Below are 14,031 nucleotides of genomic sequence, written 5' to 3'. Positions count from 1 at the left end.
TTTGTAAAGCACTTCTGGTTTAGGAAGAGCTCCTCTGATAGTCTGAGTTGAAGGGCGTGTCCTGGAGTTGCCATCAACACTGGACCTCTTCTAAACTGCACAGGTATGGGGCATTGTCCAAGTGTTATGAGAGACAAACACCAAGTTACTGGTGAGAAACATCCCATTTCTAGGGAACATGAACATTGAATACGAACATTTTTATTGCTGCTTTTGTGATCTCCTTTCTTTCGGCAATTTCTTTCTACCAGCCTTGAAAGAGTCAGCTCACCAGCAGGATCCGGCGTCTGGGAGGTTTCACAAGACTGGTCCACAGCCTTCAGGTTGGCTGTTTTAACTGTGTCCTGCTGTCTCCCCAGATCATTGCTAAGTTGCCTCTTCCTGCTGCCTTCTGTAGAACCCTAACAATTAATCTATGAGAGATGTGTTCGTCCCATTCCCCTTCCCACCCCACTCCAAGCCACCCTCCTTTCTGCAATTCAAATCTACTTTATACAAAAAAAATTTGAGTGTCACTGTAACAAATGCATGGCCGCATGCTTCTTACACCATCCAAATGAATTACTTCATGGGGAAACTTGTATTTCAAAACTGTGCTTGATATTTTAAAGAATGTTCAGCTTTCAGTCACTTGTTTCTCACAGGAACCTTCACAACTCCCTTTCAGTTCTGCAATCCACAACTTAAATCATGTATACAGTAAATACAGCCTAACGGCTAGGTTCCTTCACATCTTTGTATCCCTAGTCCTCTCCATGAATGATCCTCACTGCAATCAGTGAGATTACTCACTAATTAAGGAGAACTCTGTGCATGTGAGTAGAAAAAGAAATGCTGTATAATTAAGTGAAATGGGTTTGATTTTTAGACTTTTGGGGGGTTTCCTGCAGGACCTGAATCAACCACAATAGCCATCACAGATGTCATTGCCTGTCCCAATCTTGCAGTACACCACAAGTATCTTTTTGAAGACAGTCACACTCATTCAACAAGAACAACAGGTAATCAGGTGACCTTTGTTTAGACCACTTTTTGAATATATAGCCCTCTGTGTTGTGTGCTGTTTTATGCTATTTACAAAGTCTGCCCCAGAGCATTCCTTTGGATGTTGACCTGTTTTGAGAACAGGAAGCTGTATTAAACCTGCTCTGCATTTACAAGTCCTTGTCATTTCCTTACCCACCCCATTCGATTTATTCAGCATTTAGTCTATGCTTGACTGTTTCTGTTTTTCAGCAAAAGCTTCAAAAGATAAAGATCAGTGCAAGTGTGAAAACCTCGTGACATTCCAGAACTATGCAACCAATGAAGTACAAAGACTCACCCAACGATATATCCTTTCAGAATAATTGTTTCTTACATATGAGACAAGGGGGGCAGGTTAAAAGAAGCGATAGTTATAGCACATCAAGTCTAACCTGTCTCCATAGCTCAAATCAGTCTACTATAATGAAAAGCTAAACTACTTAATAGATAGCGTTAAAAGCTTGCTTCTTGGAGATTAAGACTTGAAATCTGCCTCTCCTTCATAGTAGGGACCAAAACATCAGGATATAAGGATCTTAACTTTTAATAATCCCTAACAGTAAACACTTTCAGGGACAGCAAAGAAATGACTGCTCAAATTCAAGACTAACGTTCTTTGCTTTGGATTAGTTCTTCAGATGGTACCAAAATAGCATTTACTGGCGACAGGAGTCAGAATACAGATGTTTCCCTTCTGAACTGCCTGGTGAAGCACCAGATGCAGTGAGTCATTTAAAACAATACTCCAAATAAAGAGGGATTCTGAGGACTGATTAATTTTGCATAAGAAAATACACAGATAAAAATTAGCTATGTGCAGATCAATAGCTTTTTCCCCCCCACAAGTTAAGTCTGTCTTTTTGAGGGAGCTGTTAGTACAGTAGCCTTTACACCATCTGTAACATCCACCAGATGTCTCAGGAGACAACAGCAGCAGATTGGCAATACAACTTTCTGCAATATTTTGCATCATGCAGTATTTATGCAGGAAATTCCTCTATTTTCTTCATGAAAGCTGCTTCTGCCTAATCAAATAAACAGCAAGATGACATCACATCTTCTATTTAAGTTTTGTAACTGTGTGCAAGATCAACAAGTACTTATTTTCTGCAAAGCAGAGTGCAGTGACACCAACAGCTCGTAACAGTGTGTTTCCTAGACAAGAATAGCTTCCGACTGAGGAACCTGTGGCATTAACAGTCTGTCCAGAGTAAGGCTAACAGAGCCCTTGGTGGTCATGACAGCAGGCAAGACCAGAGAGCGCTCTTAACCTGATGCAAAATATTGCCTACCAGTTCGGACCTTACCTCCAGCTATTTTGTATAACTGCAGCAGCCAGCCTTACTATATGTTCCACCTTCCCAAGTGAATCCTTCAGTGGGTAGCTTAAGGAATCATGTTCTGATGACTTGATTCACGTTAAATTATTTGATGCAAAGTAGAATTACTTTATAAAGGGGGAGAAAGCTATCGCATAAGGTTATTGCAAGGTGCTTCAAATGCTCATCAACATTTATACTTCTCTGAAAGGACTTCTCCAAAGTCTCAAAATGACTTTGGAGAAAAATCTCTAGGTGATTTCCCACATCCTTTAGAGCGTTATCCAGACATGTGCAGTTCCAACCTAGCTGCTGACAAGAAAGGAGACCACTCCTTCCCCCTTCAGCAGAAGCATTAGCCTCTTTATTGTAATCTCCTGCAGCAGGGCTATGAGGAACTCTGAGCTTACTCAGAATCAAAGAAAACAGGTTAGCAACACGTGCCTTTTTGCTTTCCAATTTGAGCAGGCAAACCTGTGATTTTTTTTTTTTGTTAGAGTCCAAGAAAGACTCCCACTCTTGCTCCTTACTAGCAAGGGGATATATTCTCCTGCTTTCAATGCGATGGGAGTCAGGGGCAGCACAAGGCTGAATTCAATTTGCCTGTCTACCCTAACCAATTTGTAACAGCCTCTTGTCAAAGATCCCACTTTTATATGTTCAGGTCTCCATTCTGCCTCATGTAAGACCTTAAAACATTGAAATCAAGACACTAGACAAAAAAGCAAAGAGTGGGGTGGAGCAAGTTAGTCCTTTTAAGGTGGGCCTTCAGTTCTCATGCTAGGTGCCCTCTTCCTCTCAGCGTCCCCTAGCTGCAGTCTTACCATGGCTCTTGGAGAGGTGTAAGCAGTATGGATCTAACCTCCTCCTGCAGCATATAGCATTCCTGTCAGCCGAAGGTGCTTACCAGGAAAGCAATGCTTATCACTGTTTTGCATTGCTACAGTTTACTTCCAATGGAGGCAGCCCTAGGTCCCATGGAACTTGTTGTGCTCTACTCCACATCTGTCTGTAAACCACTGGCTTTGTAAAAACAGTACCTATGCTACACCACTACAGGGCAGGAATATAAGATCATGAGCAGACATTCTTGCTGCAGTCATGGAGCTCCATACAGTTTTATAATCTACTATTAGCTTACATGTAGTTTCCATGTGATTAAGTGAAACATTTTTTAAACAGCATTACTTAAGATAAATATTCAGCTTCCCCTTTACAATAGAGGAAAATGGGCGGTTTACAGAACCACCAGCCTCTTTAATAAGCTGCAGCCTGAACGCCATGTCAAGGTATGCCCATTAATGAATGGGGCTTCACATAGCTTTCTCAAATCAGCTGATCAAAGCAGAACAAGAAAATACAGGGGAGTATTAGATCAGAAACTACCGGGAGTCAGAGAGAGTAACAGAGGAGAAACAAGAGCAAGTTTATGGAGCATAGCAATCAGGCAGCTGACACTGTTCTTCTATTAATGCCTGCTGTCAGTAGCTGTCTTTCCTTAACTTTTGTCTACTGGAAGAAATGACGAAGAGAATGGAAGACTTGGAAAACAGGCTAAAATACTGATCAAAATATATACTGTATATTTATACACACAAACTTGTCAGAGCTATTTTCTTAAACTGGTTCAAAGTAAAATAACAAATCCTTGTGTCTGAGACTGAAAAGAGTATTTTGGATCCCTGCATCTATATACTACGTGTTCTGTCTTTCATTGATTGCAGATAATAATGAATTTTTTCTAAATATAAGCAATTTAGTAACTAGCAAAAATTCTAACTAAGCAGAACTAAATAACTGAAATAAGCTACGCAAAATAATAAAATGCTGTTATTTTTTTTGAAGTGAAACCTCCATGTTTTGGAGTACTTTGAGGATATGAATTTATTTGGCTTGCTTTTCTGTATTTCTCTCCTCCACTCACTCTGCTAGCATTTGAAGCACTGTGTGGATACATACAGTTCTATATATACATACACATATAAAACCAGAACAAGTTGGGACAGCATTCACAGCAACTAGGTTTCACTTATATTCTTCCAACCAGAGTAGACTACTGAAATCAGTTGGAAGTAAAAACAGACATTTATATATTTGTGTCGGAACTGTGATGAAAGTAAGCAGGCAAAGTGGGAAGTCTGCTGGATTATCACGGTATCAGAATCTGATGTTTCAAGTACTTTTCCTCTTACCACATCCAGACAATGTAACTTCTCCCTACTGTTCTTTGTCAGCATGCAGCTATTCCCTAACTTTCCTGAATGCAACTAATATTTTAATTATGAAATCATTCTTTGGGCAATACAACTAGCTATACGCCTGTTTGTCAAACACAAATGAAACCAGCAAATTGCTTCCAGCCATTCTGGCCAACTGAAGTGCCTTAATGTTTTACTCCTTCCTCTTGGCAGCAACAGCACTTTGCTGCTAACCTTCCTTTCACACCAAGAGCAATAGCTGAACTATCTCTTGAACTGACCCACACCTGTGGCTGAACAGGTAGAGACACCAGCGCTTCCTCCTTTGCTGTAACACACATTGGTTTGCCTCTTTATTATCTCTAAATGGAAATATACAACTTCATCCATTCTGTACCAGAAACAGAAGTAGTTGCAGCAAAAATCTCAGATAAGCTAATGAGAGTGAATGGATACATAACAGCAAGCTTCAAATATGCTTCAGCATACTTTGGCAAACAGAATGCAAGTTCTGCAAGGATACTGGTACATATTGATTTTCATTATGTGTTTCTTTTATTGCATGTCAGCCAAGCACTGGCACCTCAATTAATAATCACTAGTAAGAAGCAACATCCTGCAGTCATGGTCTCACACAGAACAGGCTCAAATCTGTAAGATACCAACGTCTTCAGTGATGGTAACTTGAGAACACCAACTCATCTGTCTAACATAACATCTTCAAAAAATTTTTTAAAAAGAGGACTAATTTAAAATCAGCTGAGAAGTTAATTGGTATCTTATTGAAATGTTACCATGTCTAGCAGCTATCCTATTTGCTATCTGACAGATATATATTCTCTTGGAATGAAAAGACAAAAGGGATAATTTGCAGCAGTAGTACTTTGTAATTGATTTGGTAAAAGTAGTGCAAATATTTTTAGTGTAAACCCTTTTGGGTCCCTCCACCAACCTCCCAAATTTGCTACTATACCTCACATTATGACTTGTTTTTGCATTAGCACTCCAAAAGCAAAAACTAAGGAAGCCCTAGCCTGTTGAGATTTGGCACCATACTTGCCATGATCAAGCCTTACTCCACTTACCTCTCAAGATCCACAACTTCTAGAGACAGAAACAGGCAAGTTTTGTCCTGTGAAGGTTATTTCTAACAGAACAGGAAACACAGCAGTAGTAACGAATCTTCATTTATATAGTTTGTTCCCTAAAACCAGCAAAGGTGTAATACAAATTTTTCTTAAAACAAATCTGTAACCAGTTTTATTGCAGAAATAACACCTTTACAGCATTTACTTCTCACTGGCTTGTTCTGGCATGCTTCTAATGATGTCAGAGTCACCTGTAAAAAAACACCAAAAAACATTGTTACAAGAGGACCCACAGAAAGGTCTCTTTTCAGGAATAAGTCAAAGAGTTAAAAAAATTAATCAAAATACAACAAAAAAACCACCCAACAACAAACTGATTCTACAAACAGAAAACAACTTAAAAGCAATACAAAGACAGTCTGTTTAGAAAAAAAGCAAGTAATTTTCATGGCTTGATAAAAAAAGTACTTGTAACTGTATTTTGCTAATCCATACACAGTATTTTTACAATAATTATGTACCTGTCACTAGCATTTACAAAACCAGTACTAGAGGAACAATCTAGTCCTGGAGGACACAATGCATAGTTTTAATATAGCGAATGTCTAGCCTCCCCTGATCACGAAAATATCAGGACAGCGAGAATATTCGCATTACAGAGCAATAATATTTACTTGCACACAGTTAGCCCCCCTTGCCCAACCTAAAAGTAACATTTTGAAAATTAAGTTTACAGCTGGTACTTGAATACAAGCAAGCTAAATAAAGTCTTCTGAAGAAACAGTGAATTCAGACTGACATCACTTGGAGAACATTCTGTGAAAGTTATTACAGACATCATTAAATCCCTGTGCATGCATTTTGGTCAACAAACAGAACAAAAGACCGATTCTTCTCTTAGAAGATTTTGGAAAGAGAATGAGAAGTCACTTAATTAGCGATCTCTGTGAGGAACTCGAGCAACTTTCTTGGACAAAGAGTGCTACTGAATCATAATATTTACACGCAGATTTACAGTTTTGAAATGTTTAATATAGTTTTCAAGCCTGGATTAGTATCCACCTGCATATATTGTTATTTTTGTATATAACACCCTGGGAAGCAGAGCAACTCACAATCCTTTGTCTTAGATTAAGACCAGTCAAACAAGGTTGATGCCCACAGCATGTTGCACAAGCCCATATTCAAGCTGTTGGGCTCAGAAACACGTACCATAAAGTTGCTTCCCAGCACTGAAACCTCATTACAGACTGAAAGGCAGACAAAATGCACGCTTACAGCATTTAGCAGTAACGGGAGCTATGCGCAAATATAAGCAGCAGTAATTCCAGGTTCTAAGAACCTAGGACTCACAAAAGAACTGAATCTTTGTCAGAGAAAATTATAACTAAGAATTAAACCCAAAGGAAAAGGACAGCAAAGTATGTCATCACCCCTGCACATTACTTGCTCAGTTCAGTGCTGCTCCTCACAGGTGAACAGAGGAACCACTGATCCATACCCATTTGGTCACTATCCTGCAGAAGAGACATACCTGGGTCGATGATAGCCAGCGTGCACACTCTGTAGTATTTTCCACAGGCTGTGCCCAATTCGATGTTGTTGCCGCTATAATGATGGACACCAGTTTTGGCAAGCATAGCGTAGTACTCAATCTCCGATTTTCTGAAATTCAAGAACTAGGTGTTACAGTACTGACAAACAAGTCTGACTGACTGTAATAACAGCAAGAGCAGCTTTAACTCCAATCACACTTAAACCTTACAGTTTTCCTTCCCACCCAGAAAACCACATTTGTTCCTTCCCAGGCAACATCACTACTGTGCTGTGGCTCGAGAACCCTGATCCGGAAGTATGCTGAAGGTATGTAATAGCAACCCACTTCAGAGCGCAACTTAAGGTTGCTCCTACGCATGCTTATTTCTATAGGAAATAAGGGGATTCAGGACTTACACACTTCCGGAAGGTTGCAGGAGCTAAGCCAAAGTGCATAAACAATGCCCCTTATTAATGCTGATACCCAGTGGCCAGATGCTGAACTGAGATCTGACTGCCGCTAGCTGTGAAAGAAACTGAGTCAATCTATATGCCCTTCTCTTCTGACTTCCATCAGGAGACTCTAGTGGTCAATATAGTTCCTCAAACATTTTTGGGATCCCCACTAATGTGTTGCCTACTCTAACAGTCCTGCCATTTCTCAATTATCTGATTTTTCGTTTTCTGCATTTGCAGTTTCCTGAATCTGTCAATATCCCTTGAAGACAAAAAGGGAACAGAAATTCAACAAGGAAAACGTAAGGAAGGTAGTAAAGATTTTTCCCCAAAAAAAACAGTTTCACTGGCCAGGAACTTATAACTCAGGTCAGGAATTTATAACTCAGACAGCAAATTTTGTGTGCTTCAAATATTTTAAATCAGTGTCAATTGCCAGTTTTCCTACCTGTAAAATTATTTTCCAATATACTACTTTGAAAAAACACAGGAATTCAGCCGAATGCTATCACAGTGTGAATAGCTACAGTATAGCTGAATAGTTACAGTATCTTTGTTAGTGCAAACTCTTTGAATTAGAAAGCTAGAAAAACATTGGGAAGCGTTTCAACCCATCCAGACCTAAAATCATTATACACCAAACAACCCATCACACTTATTTCATAGCACTCTGGAATATGCCAGCAAAGTACTCGGCATTAATCATTCACTGTAGCAATTAACATGAAGTATACACGGTACTTGTACAAAGAACCGGTCTTAGTTTTAAAGGGAATTGTTTTTTCATACATCTGCTTACCTCAAAGCAGGACAGTTGTTGGCTAGGATGACCAACTTGGCTTTGCCCTGCCGAATCATTTTTAGAGTCTGTTTGTATCCTAGCACATATTTACCGCTTTTCATAACCAGCTGAAGCCTAGAGTTTATGGACTCCAGGGACTTTTTCTGAAAAAAGAAAAAAAATGTAGAAAAACATTATTGGATATTACTTTACATTTCACAAAATGGCAGAGAATATAAGAAAACAAAGGAATTCCAAATACAAGCAATCTCTTAATAATTTCCCTATGATTTGCAATGCAGAATAAGAAGAGTCAGCCTACCATGAGTATAAGAAATCTTGCACAGAAGGGGGCTGCTGATACTACATTTTCCCAACTTCATGAATATACCTCTTACCCACGTGTCTTACAATAGAAAAATACATCTTAAAGGACTGTTGCTGCTATCTATGTTAATCAGTAATATCTGGATGTACTTGACAAGCCTTTAACAAAGCTCAGCTAGTCAAGTCCAAGTAAAAACTACCACTGCCTTGCAAATGTAAGCCAGATTTGGGGTATGTCTATTCCCGGGGCGCACACTACTAGCGTTATATCAGTTAGCAGAAACAAGCAGATACATGCAATATGAGCCGTCATTCCAACAGAATAATGTGGTGCTGATGGCAACAGGTAAGTGCACTTGCAAGGAGGCACACCACCATCTTACAAGAAACCCACAGGTGCCAGAGTCGCTCTAAGAAAAAGGCCAGGAAATGCAAAAGCCGACCTCCACCCGCACTACGAACTCAGCACCAGCTCCCCCTTCCTCCAGATAGCACAGGGGCCCTGTAAGCAGCCCGGGACAGTACACAGGAGGGAACCGAGGACAGAGAAGCCGGGGGGAGACGGCCGCAGGGCGCGGCTGGCAGCCTGTGCCAGGAGAGCACGGCGAGGGCCGCGACAGGCCCCTCCGGCTGTGCCCAGGCCCTCCCGCTGCCCTCGGCCCCTGCCCCGGACCTCGCCGGGGCCCACTCTGCCTCACCACCCCCCTCCGCCGCCCCCTCCCGCGCAGCGCCCGCCGCCGGCCGAGGCCGGGCCGCCGCCACGTGAAGCCGGCGCGGCCGGCTCCCACTCACCGTCTTCTTCGCGGCCACCATTGTTGCTGCCTACCGTCGGGTCGCGTCGGACGGTACCTGGAAGAGAGCGGTGAACGGGGGGAGGCGTTAGCAGCCGGCAGCGGCCCCTCCGCGCCCGCCCGCGCCGCCCCAGCCGAGCCCCACTCACCGAAGACGCGCCGCCAAGATGGCCGGGCCGCCAGAAAGGACCGGGCTCCCACAAGGCATCGCGGATCACCGCGCCGCAGGTCTCGCGAGAGCCGCGCGCAGCCTTCCCGGCGCGGGGGGCGGGACCAGCCCGACGTGCCGCGGCGGGGGGCCGCCATGGCGATTGCCGCGCACTAGGCTCTGCGGGGTTGTGTGGCCGCCCGCTTTTGTCCGCCCTCCCCTTCCCCAGCCGCGTCAGTCTCCCGTGTTTCAGGGAGCGATTTTAAATGCCCCCTTTTCCCGTCACAGCCATGTGGGAGGCGTCAGGTGCTGGTCAAGGAAGGCCCTTACAGGGAGAGTCTCAAGGGTCCTGAGTCTCCCGTTCCCTGTGGAGATGTCACTGCTGCCACAGGGCCGGTGTGGGGAGTTACAGCGGCCTTCCACTACCTAAAGGGGGCCTAGGGCAAAGATGGGGGAGGAGCCTTTATCAGCGTAGCGATAAGATGAGGGGAAACAGCTTTAAACTGAAAGGGCGGAGATTTGGATTAGATATTAGGAAGAAATTCTTTATTCTGAGGGTGGCGAGGCACTGGCCCAGGTTGCCCAGGGAAGTTGAGGCCCCATCCCTGGAAGTGTTCAAGGCCAGGCTGGATGGGGCTTTGAGCAGCCTGGTCTAGTGGGAGGTGTCCCTGCCCAGGGCAGGAGGCGGGGGTGGAACTAGATGATCTGTAAGGTCCCTTCCAGCTCAAACCATTCTGTGATTCTATGACACTGAGTTTGGGAATAGCTCTGGGCCTGAGGCTGCCTGTATTAGCAGGTTCAGGCTTGGCTCTGAAGTCTTGGAGTCACGGTGCAGAGAAACCTTCTCCTGCCCCCTGTGGGCTCTGGAAAGCATCAGCTTGAAAATCACCTCGCTGAACACACACGCACTAGCTGTGAACATGGCTATGACGTGAGGTTCTCAGTTTCAGGCTAAGAGCAGTTGATGCCACAGTGGTGTCCGGCCTGAGACAGCCACCCCGGGTGGGTGCAGGGAGGAGCAGCGAGCACCAGTTCAGTTGGCGCCTGCCGGGGCATTGTGGGGGTGAGCAATGTAGGTGTTTGGGGTGTGGGTTTGGGGGGTTCCCCTGCGACACCCCCCGAGCAGGAGGCTCAGGGGTCCACCCACAGGACAGCAAGTCTTCTACTGGTATGACTTCATGTTCTTCATGCTCAAAATACTTGTAACAGGATAACCTTCTCAGTGACAAGCAACCTTTGGTGAAAATGCACACCATCATCCCAATCATTTTTTCTCTGTAGACACTGGCTAACAACCTTAGGTTTTGTCCAATCCATTTCAGCACCTAGATTAAGATCTAAGCTGCTAACACTGAGATAAAGATGAGATAAAGGTATGTTAGAAAAAATATCACCAAACTCAAGTGGAGCTTAAATATCCCAGGTGAAACTCAGACATTGGTCCATCTCTAATTGTAAAGTCCTCTGGGAATAATTTCTAGATTAAGCACATAGAAATAATATATGTAATGTATAAATAATAGTATAAAAATGTTACATTTTGGTCTGTCCCTAAAGTCCATTTTCACTTGCTGAAACAAAATAATTTTCAGCCTTCAGCCTTTTACAGAGTATAATTAAATCAATTTTGAAGTGTAGTTCAAGCTTTTATTTTCTTTGGCAGCTGAAAAGTAAACTCCATTCTACATCTCATTCTTTTCTTGTTCCGCTTCCTCTCTGTGTCCCAGCACTCAGGTGCATTGCTGCTGTTACATTGCTACGATCAAATTGTGACTTTTAATTCTTCAAACTTTTACCTGGTTGGATGTGATCCTGGCAAAAGAATATAAAGCTCAGGGGGCCTGCTGAAGTCCTCGGTGCGCTTCCTTTCAACTGACTATGCCAGGTTTTATTTTATCTTGCAAAATGTGGGAGCCGTGCATGGCTCCGGGAGAGGGAGCTGTTTTCAAGGGTACCCTTGCAACCTCTGCTCAGATTAGGGGAGAATGCAGTACGTTCCTTAAGAGCTTCTAAAACTAGTTTTTTACAGTGATGTGTTTTTTAAAAAACCCCCTGTATTTCCTGACAAACACTTTGTTCATTGGACCCCAAATTCTGTCCCTAAGTCTGGGTGGAAAAAGAATCGGGGGGAGGAATACATGCAGAAATGGGCAGTATTGTCTCTCACCCCCCAAATCTCCCTTCTGTTGTCATGACAGTCACTCCTGGGGGCTGTGGTCCATAAAATGTCCTTTATAAAGGCAAAGGGCCAGTCCGAGTCAGCTGAAAGCAACACAGAAGGAAGGAAAAGCTTTGGCCCCACCAAAGGTCTTTAAACAGTATTTTACAGCCACTGTTTTGTTAAAAATCAGCAGCTGGGAGTGGATGGGCATTTACCATGCAGGTGTTTGAGAATTAAAGCATGGGGGAAGGCAGGTCAGGCAGAGTTTGTCACCCAGGCACCCTCCGCAGGGGATGCTGAGCTGCCCTCCATGGCGAGGCCGTGATACAGCAGAAATAAGAGGGAGAGAAGCAGCAGACAACGTCTCCATCTCCAACAAACAAGTCTCAAGATGGAGAGATCCAGGGAGCAGCTGGCAACCTCAGGAAAAGCAGCATTACTTCTGCCTGCGTGAACAGCAGCCATCATGGCCACGTCCAGCCCTCCCGTCTGGGTGTTACCTGGCTCAGGAGCTGCTGCTCAGTTCGGCAGTGAAGACGAGCATATGGGGAGGGAATGGGGGGGAAAGCAGGGCCATTCCGTCCTCACTGCTTCTCCCACCCTGGCCTTACTCTGTGCTTGCCTAGTGAGAGGGCAGGGGCAGGGTTTCCAATGGAGAGGGAGATAATTTAATTCAAATCTGGAGACTAGTGGGCTTGAAGGAGGTCTCTCACCACCTTTTCCACCTTAAAATGCTGATAAGGTTGTATAAGAAAGCATCAGTTAGAGGCATGAATTAGGAGAGTGAGAGCAGTGGGAGAAAAGTCACTGGTGGAGCATTGCCCTTTCACAAAAATTGGGATAACTTCATCATTTTGGGCCTGGAGGAAAATGAAACCGATTCAGTGTATCTGAGAAAATCTGAGAACAATTATGTTCTAGAAGATGGAAAATATCTAAGATGGTAGAAAAGCCTTATTTTCTTTGAGTCTGGACATGCGATCACAGATTCCTGAGTCATGACTGGAGTGTCCTGGTTTGAGGTCCCAAACCACAACACTGGGGTAACAGTCTAACGGCCATCCTTTAGCTGGGGCCACAACTTCATGATATATCGACTTCAGTAAAGGTGGTAGCTGAAGGAATTCCCACCCTGAGCATTTTTTTTTTCCCCAGAGCTGTTTTTAAGTCAAGTCAGTGCTTGGTTTGGTAACACATCCCACAGCAGTACTGACACAGCAGGTGGGAAGTCCTGCTGGGGGTGGCAATGGGTGGCCGGGGAGGGGGAGGTGGAAGGGCAAGGCAGGCAGCTCCGGCGGCAGCACTGACACCAACACCAACGTATCAGCAAACAACAGTGCGAGCCATGGTGGCCCGGTGGCCTCAGTACTCTTACTTGAGGACAGAGAAGCAAGTGCATGTGTTTTCCTCCACAGTTGGGGTCACCCGCGGGGTCTCTTGCAGCAGTTGAGCTGCAAGGAGTAAGCACTGGGTGTACTGCGGGTGCAGGGCTGTCCGTGCTGCACAGGCACACGCGTTTCTGCAGAGAAATCCCAAAGCAACTTTTCCTCCACATTAGAGAACCCCAAACGCTGCCCCTTCAAATGCAATGGTACTAATACTTGTTAATAGGGTGGTCTTGCTGCTCACTGAAAAATGACACGTGAGCCGATGACAGTAAAATGAGGCACTTAAGAAAAGAGGTACATGTGCCAATTACGTGTGCTGTGTCGTTACCTGAGAGAAAAGAATGGAAAGAAGAAGAGAAAAAGAAGAAAGAGAAAAAAATAATACTGAAGTCTAAAAAATGAGCGGTATATAGATATCCTGTGGCACAGCCTGGAATGGATTATTCTGTTAAGTTCTCTGAACTTATGAGATCTTTATACAGCTGAAGCGGCAGCACTGATGACCCTGAGAGAAAGTGGGATCACCCTGACAGCCGGGAACACCTGAAGCTGTACCCCCCTTCCCTGAGCATCGGCAGGTCATGGGTAGAGCTCAGGACTTGCTCCTTGCTGGAGTCGCTGGGTGCCTGAGAGGGTAGCGGGTACTGACCATTCCCTTACCAGCAAAGAACCAGGAAATGTGTGATGGGATTCAGGGGGAACTTTTGAGTCCTAACCTCCAAAACCCCCTGCAAGGGGGAGGCAGCGTATCTTTATCTGTCCTTCACCTGCAAGAGGACCTACACTAACCCTGAAAGATAAGATTCATTTCA

At 44.1% G+C, this 14,031-nt stretch overlaps 2 protein-coding genes and 1 non-coding gene across 6 annotated transcripts in view; 1 reads left to right on the top strand and 2 right to left on the bottom strand.

The window, feature by feature from the left end:
• Positions 1-4,238, top strand: part of MATN2 (matrilin 2) — a 78,361-nt gene extending 74,123 nt beyond the window's left edge. For 3 of the 4 annotated variants that reach the window (XM_054190884.1, XM_054190886.1, XM_054190883.1), the window contains 4 exons: positions 252-323; positions 891-1,001; positions 1,237-1,332; positions 3,859-4,238. In XM_054190884.1, coding sequence (XP_054046859.1) covers positions 252-323; positions 891-1,001; positions 1,237-1,332; positions 3,859-3,911 — 332 coding nt within the window. In that variant the 3' untranslated portion in view covers positions 3,912-4,238. The remainder of the gene's footprint in view (positions 1-251; positions 324-890; positions 1,002-1,236; positions 1,333-3,858) is intronic. The other variant, XM_054190885.1, reaches the window with a different exon arrangement.
• Positions 4,239-5,714: 1,476 nt separating this feature from the next.
• On the bottom strand, positions 5,715-9,788 carry RPL30 (ribosomal protein L30). The gene is made up of 5 exons (XM_054190887.1): positions 9,672-9,788; positions 9,524-9,580; positions 8,423-8,568; positions 7,166-7,296; positions 5,715-5,882 (listed from the first exon to the last, which is right to left on the bottom strand). The coding sequence occupies exons 2-5, from the start codon at positions 9,542-9,544 to the stop codon at positions 5,833-5,835; spliced, it is 348 nt and encodes a 115-aa protein (XP_054046862.1). The 5' UTR covers positions 9,545-9,580; positions 9,672-9,788; the 3' UTR covers positions 5,715-5,832.
• LOC128906419 (small nucleolar RNA SNORA72) lies at positions 6,151-6,285 on the bottom strand. The gene has a single exon (XR_008465163.1). It is a non-coding gene; the product is annotated as a small nucleolar RNA SNORA72 (small nucleolar RNA).
• Positions 9,789-14,031: the final 4,243 nt, after the last annotated feature.

The sequence above is a fragment of the Rissa tridactyla genome, chromosome 2 (genome assembly GCF_028500815.1).
Source record: "Rissa tridactyla isolate bRisTri1 chromosome 2, bRisTri1.patW.cur.20221130, whole genome shotgun sequence".
In the NCBI taxonomy this organism is placed as follows: Eukaryota; Metazoa; Chordata; class Aves; order Charadriiformes; family Laridae; genus Rissa; species Rissa tridactyla.
This window is presented reverse-complemented; position numbering and strand designations above follow the sequence as displayed.

Bases quoted from the DNA above. Each gene is read 5' to 3' on its own strand.
- RPL30 (XM_054190887.1), bottom strand. From the start codon at position 9,544: ATGGTGGCCGCGAAGAAGACG. The intron at 7,297-8,422 runs GTAAGCAGATGT...CTTGAATTTCAG, and splicing joins AACAACTGTCCTGCTTTGAG to AAAATCGGAGATTGAGTACT. The intron at 5,883-7,165 runs GTATGTCTCTTC...GTTTTTTTACAG, and splicing joins GCTGGCTATCATCGACCCAG to GTGACTCTGACATCATTAGA.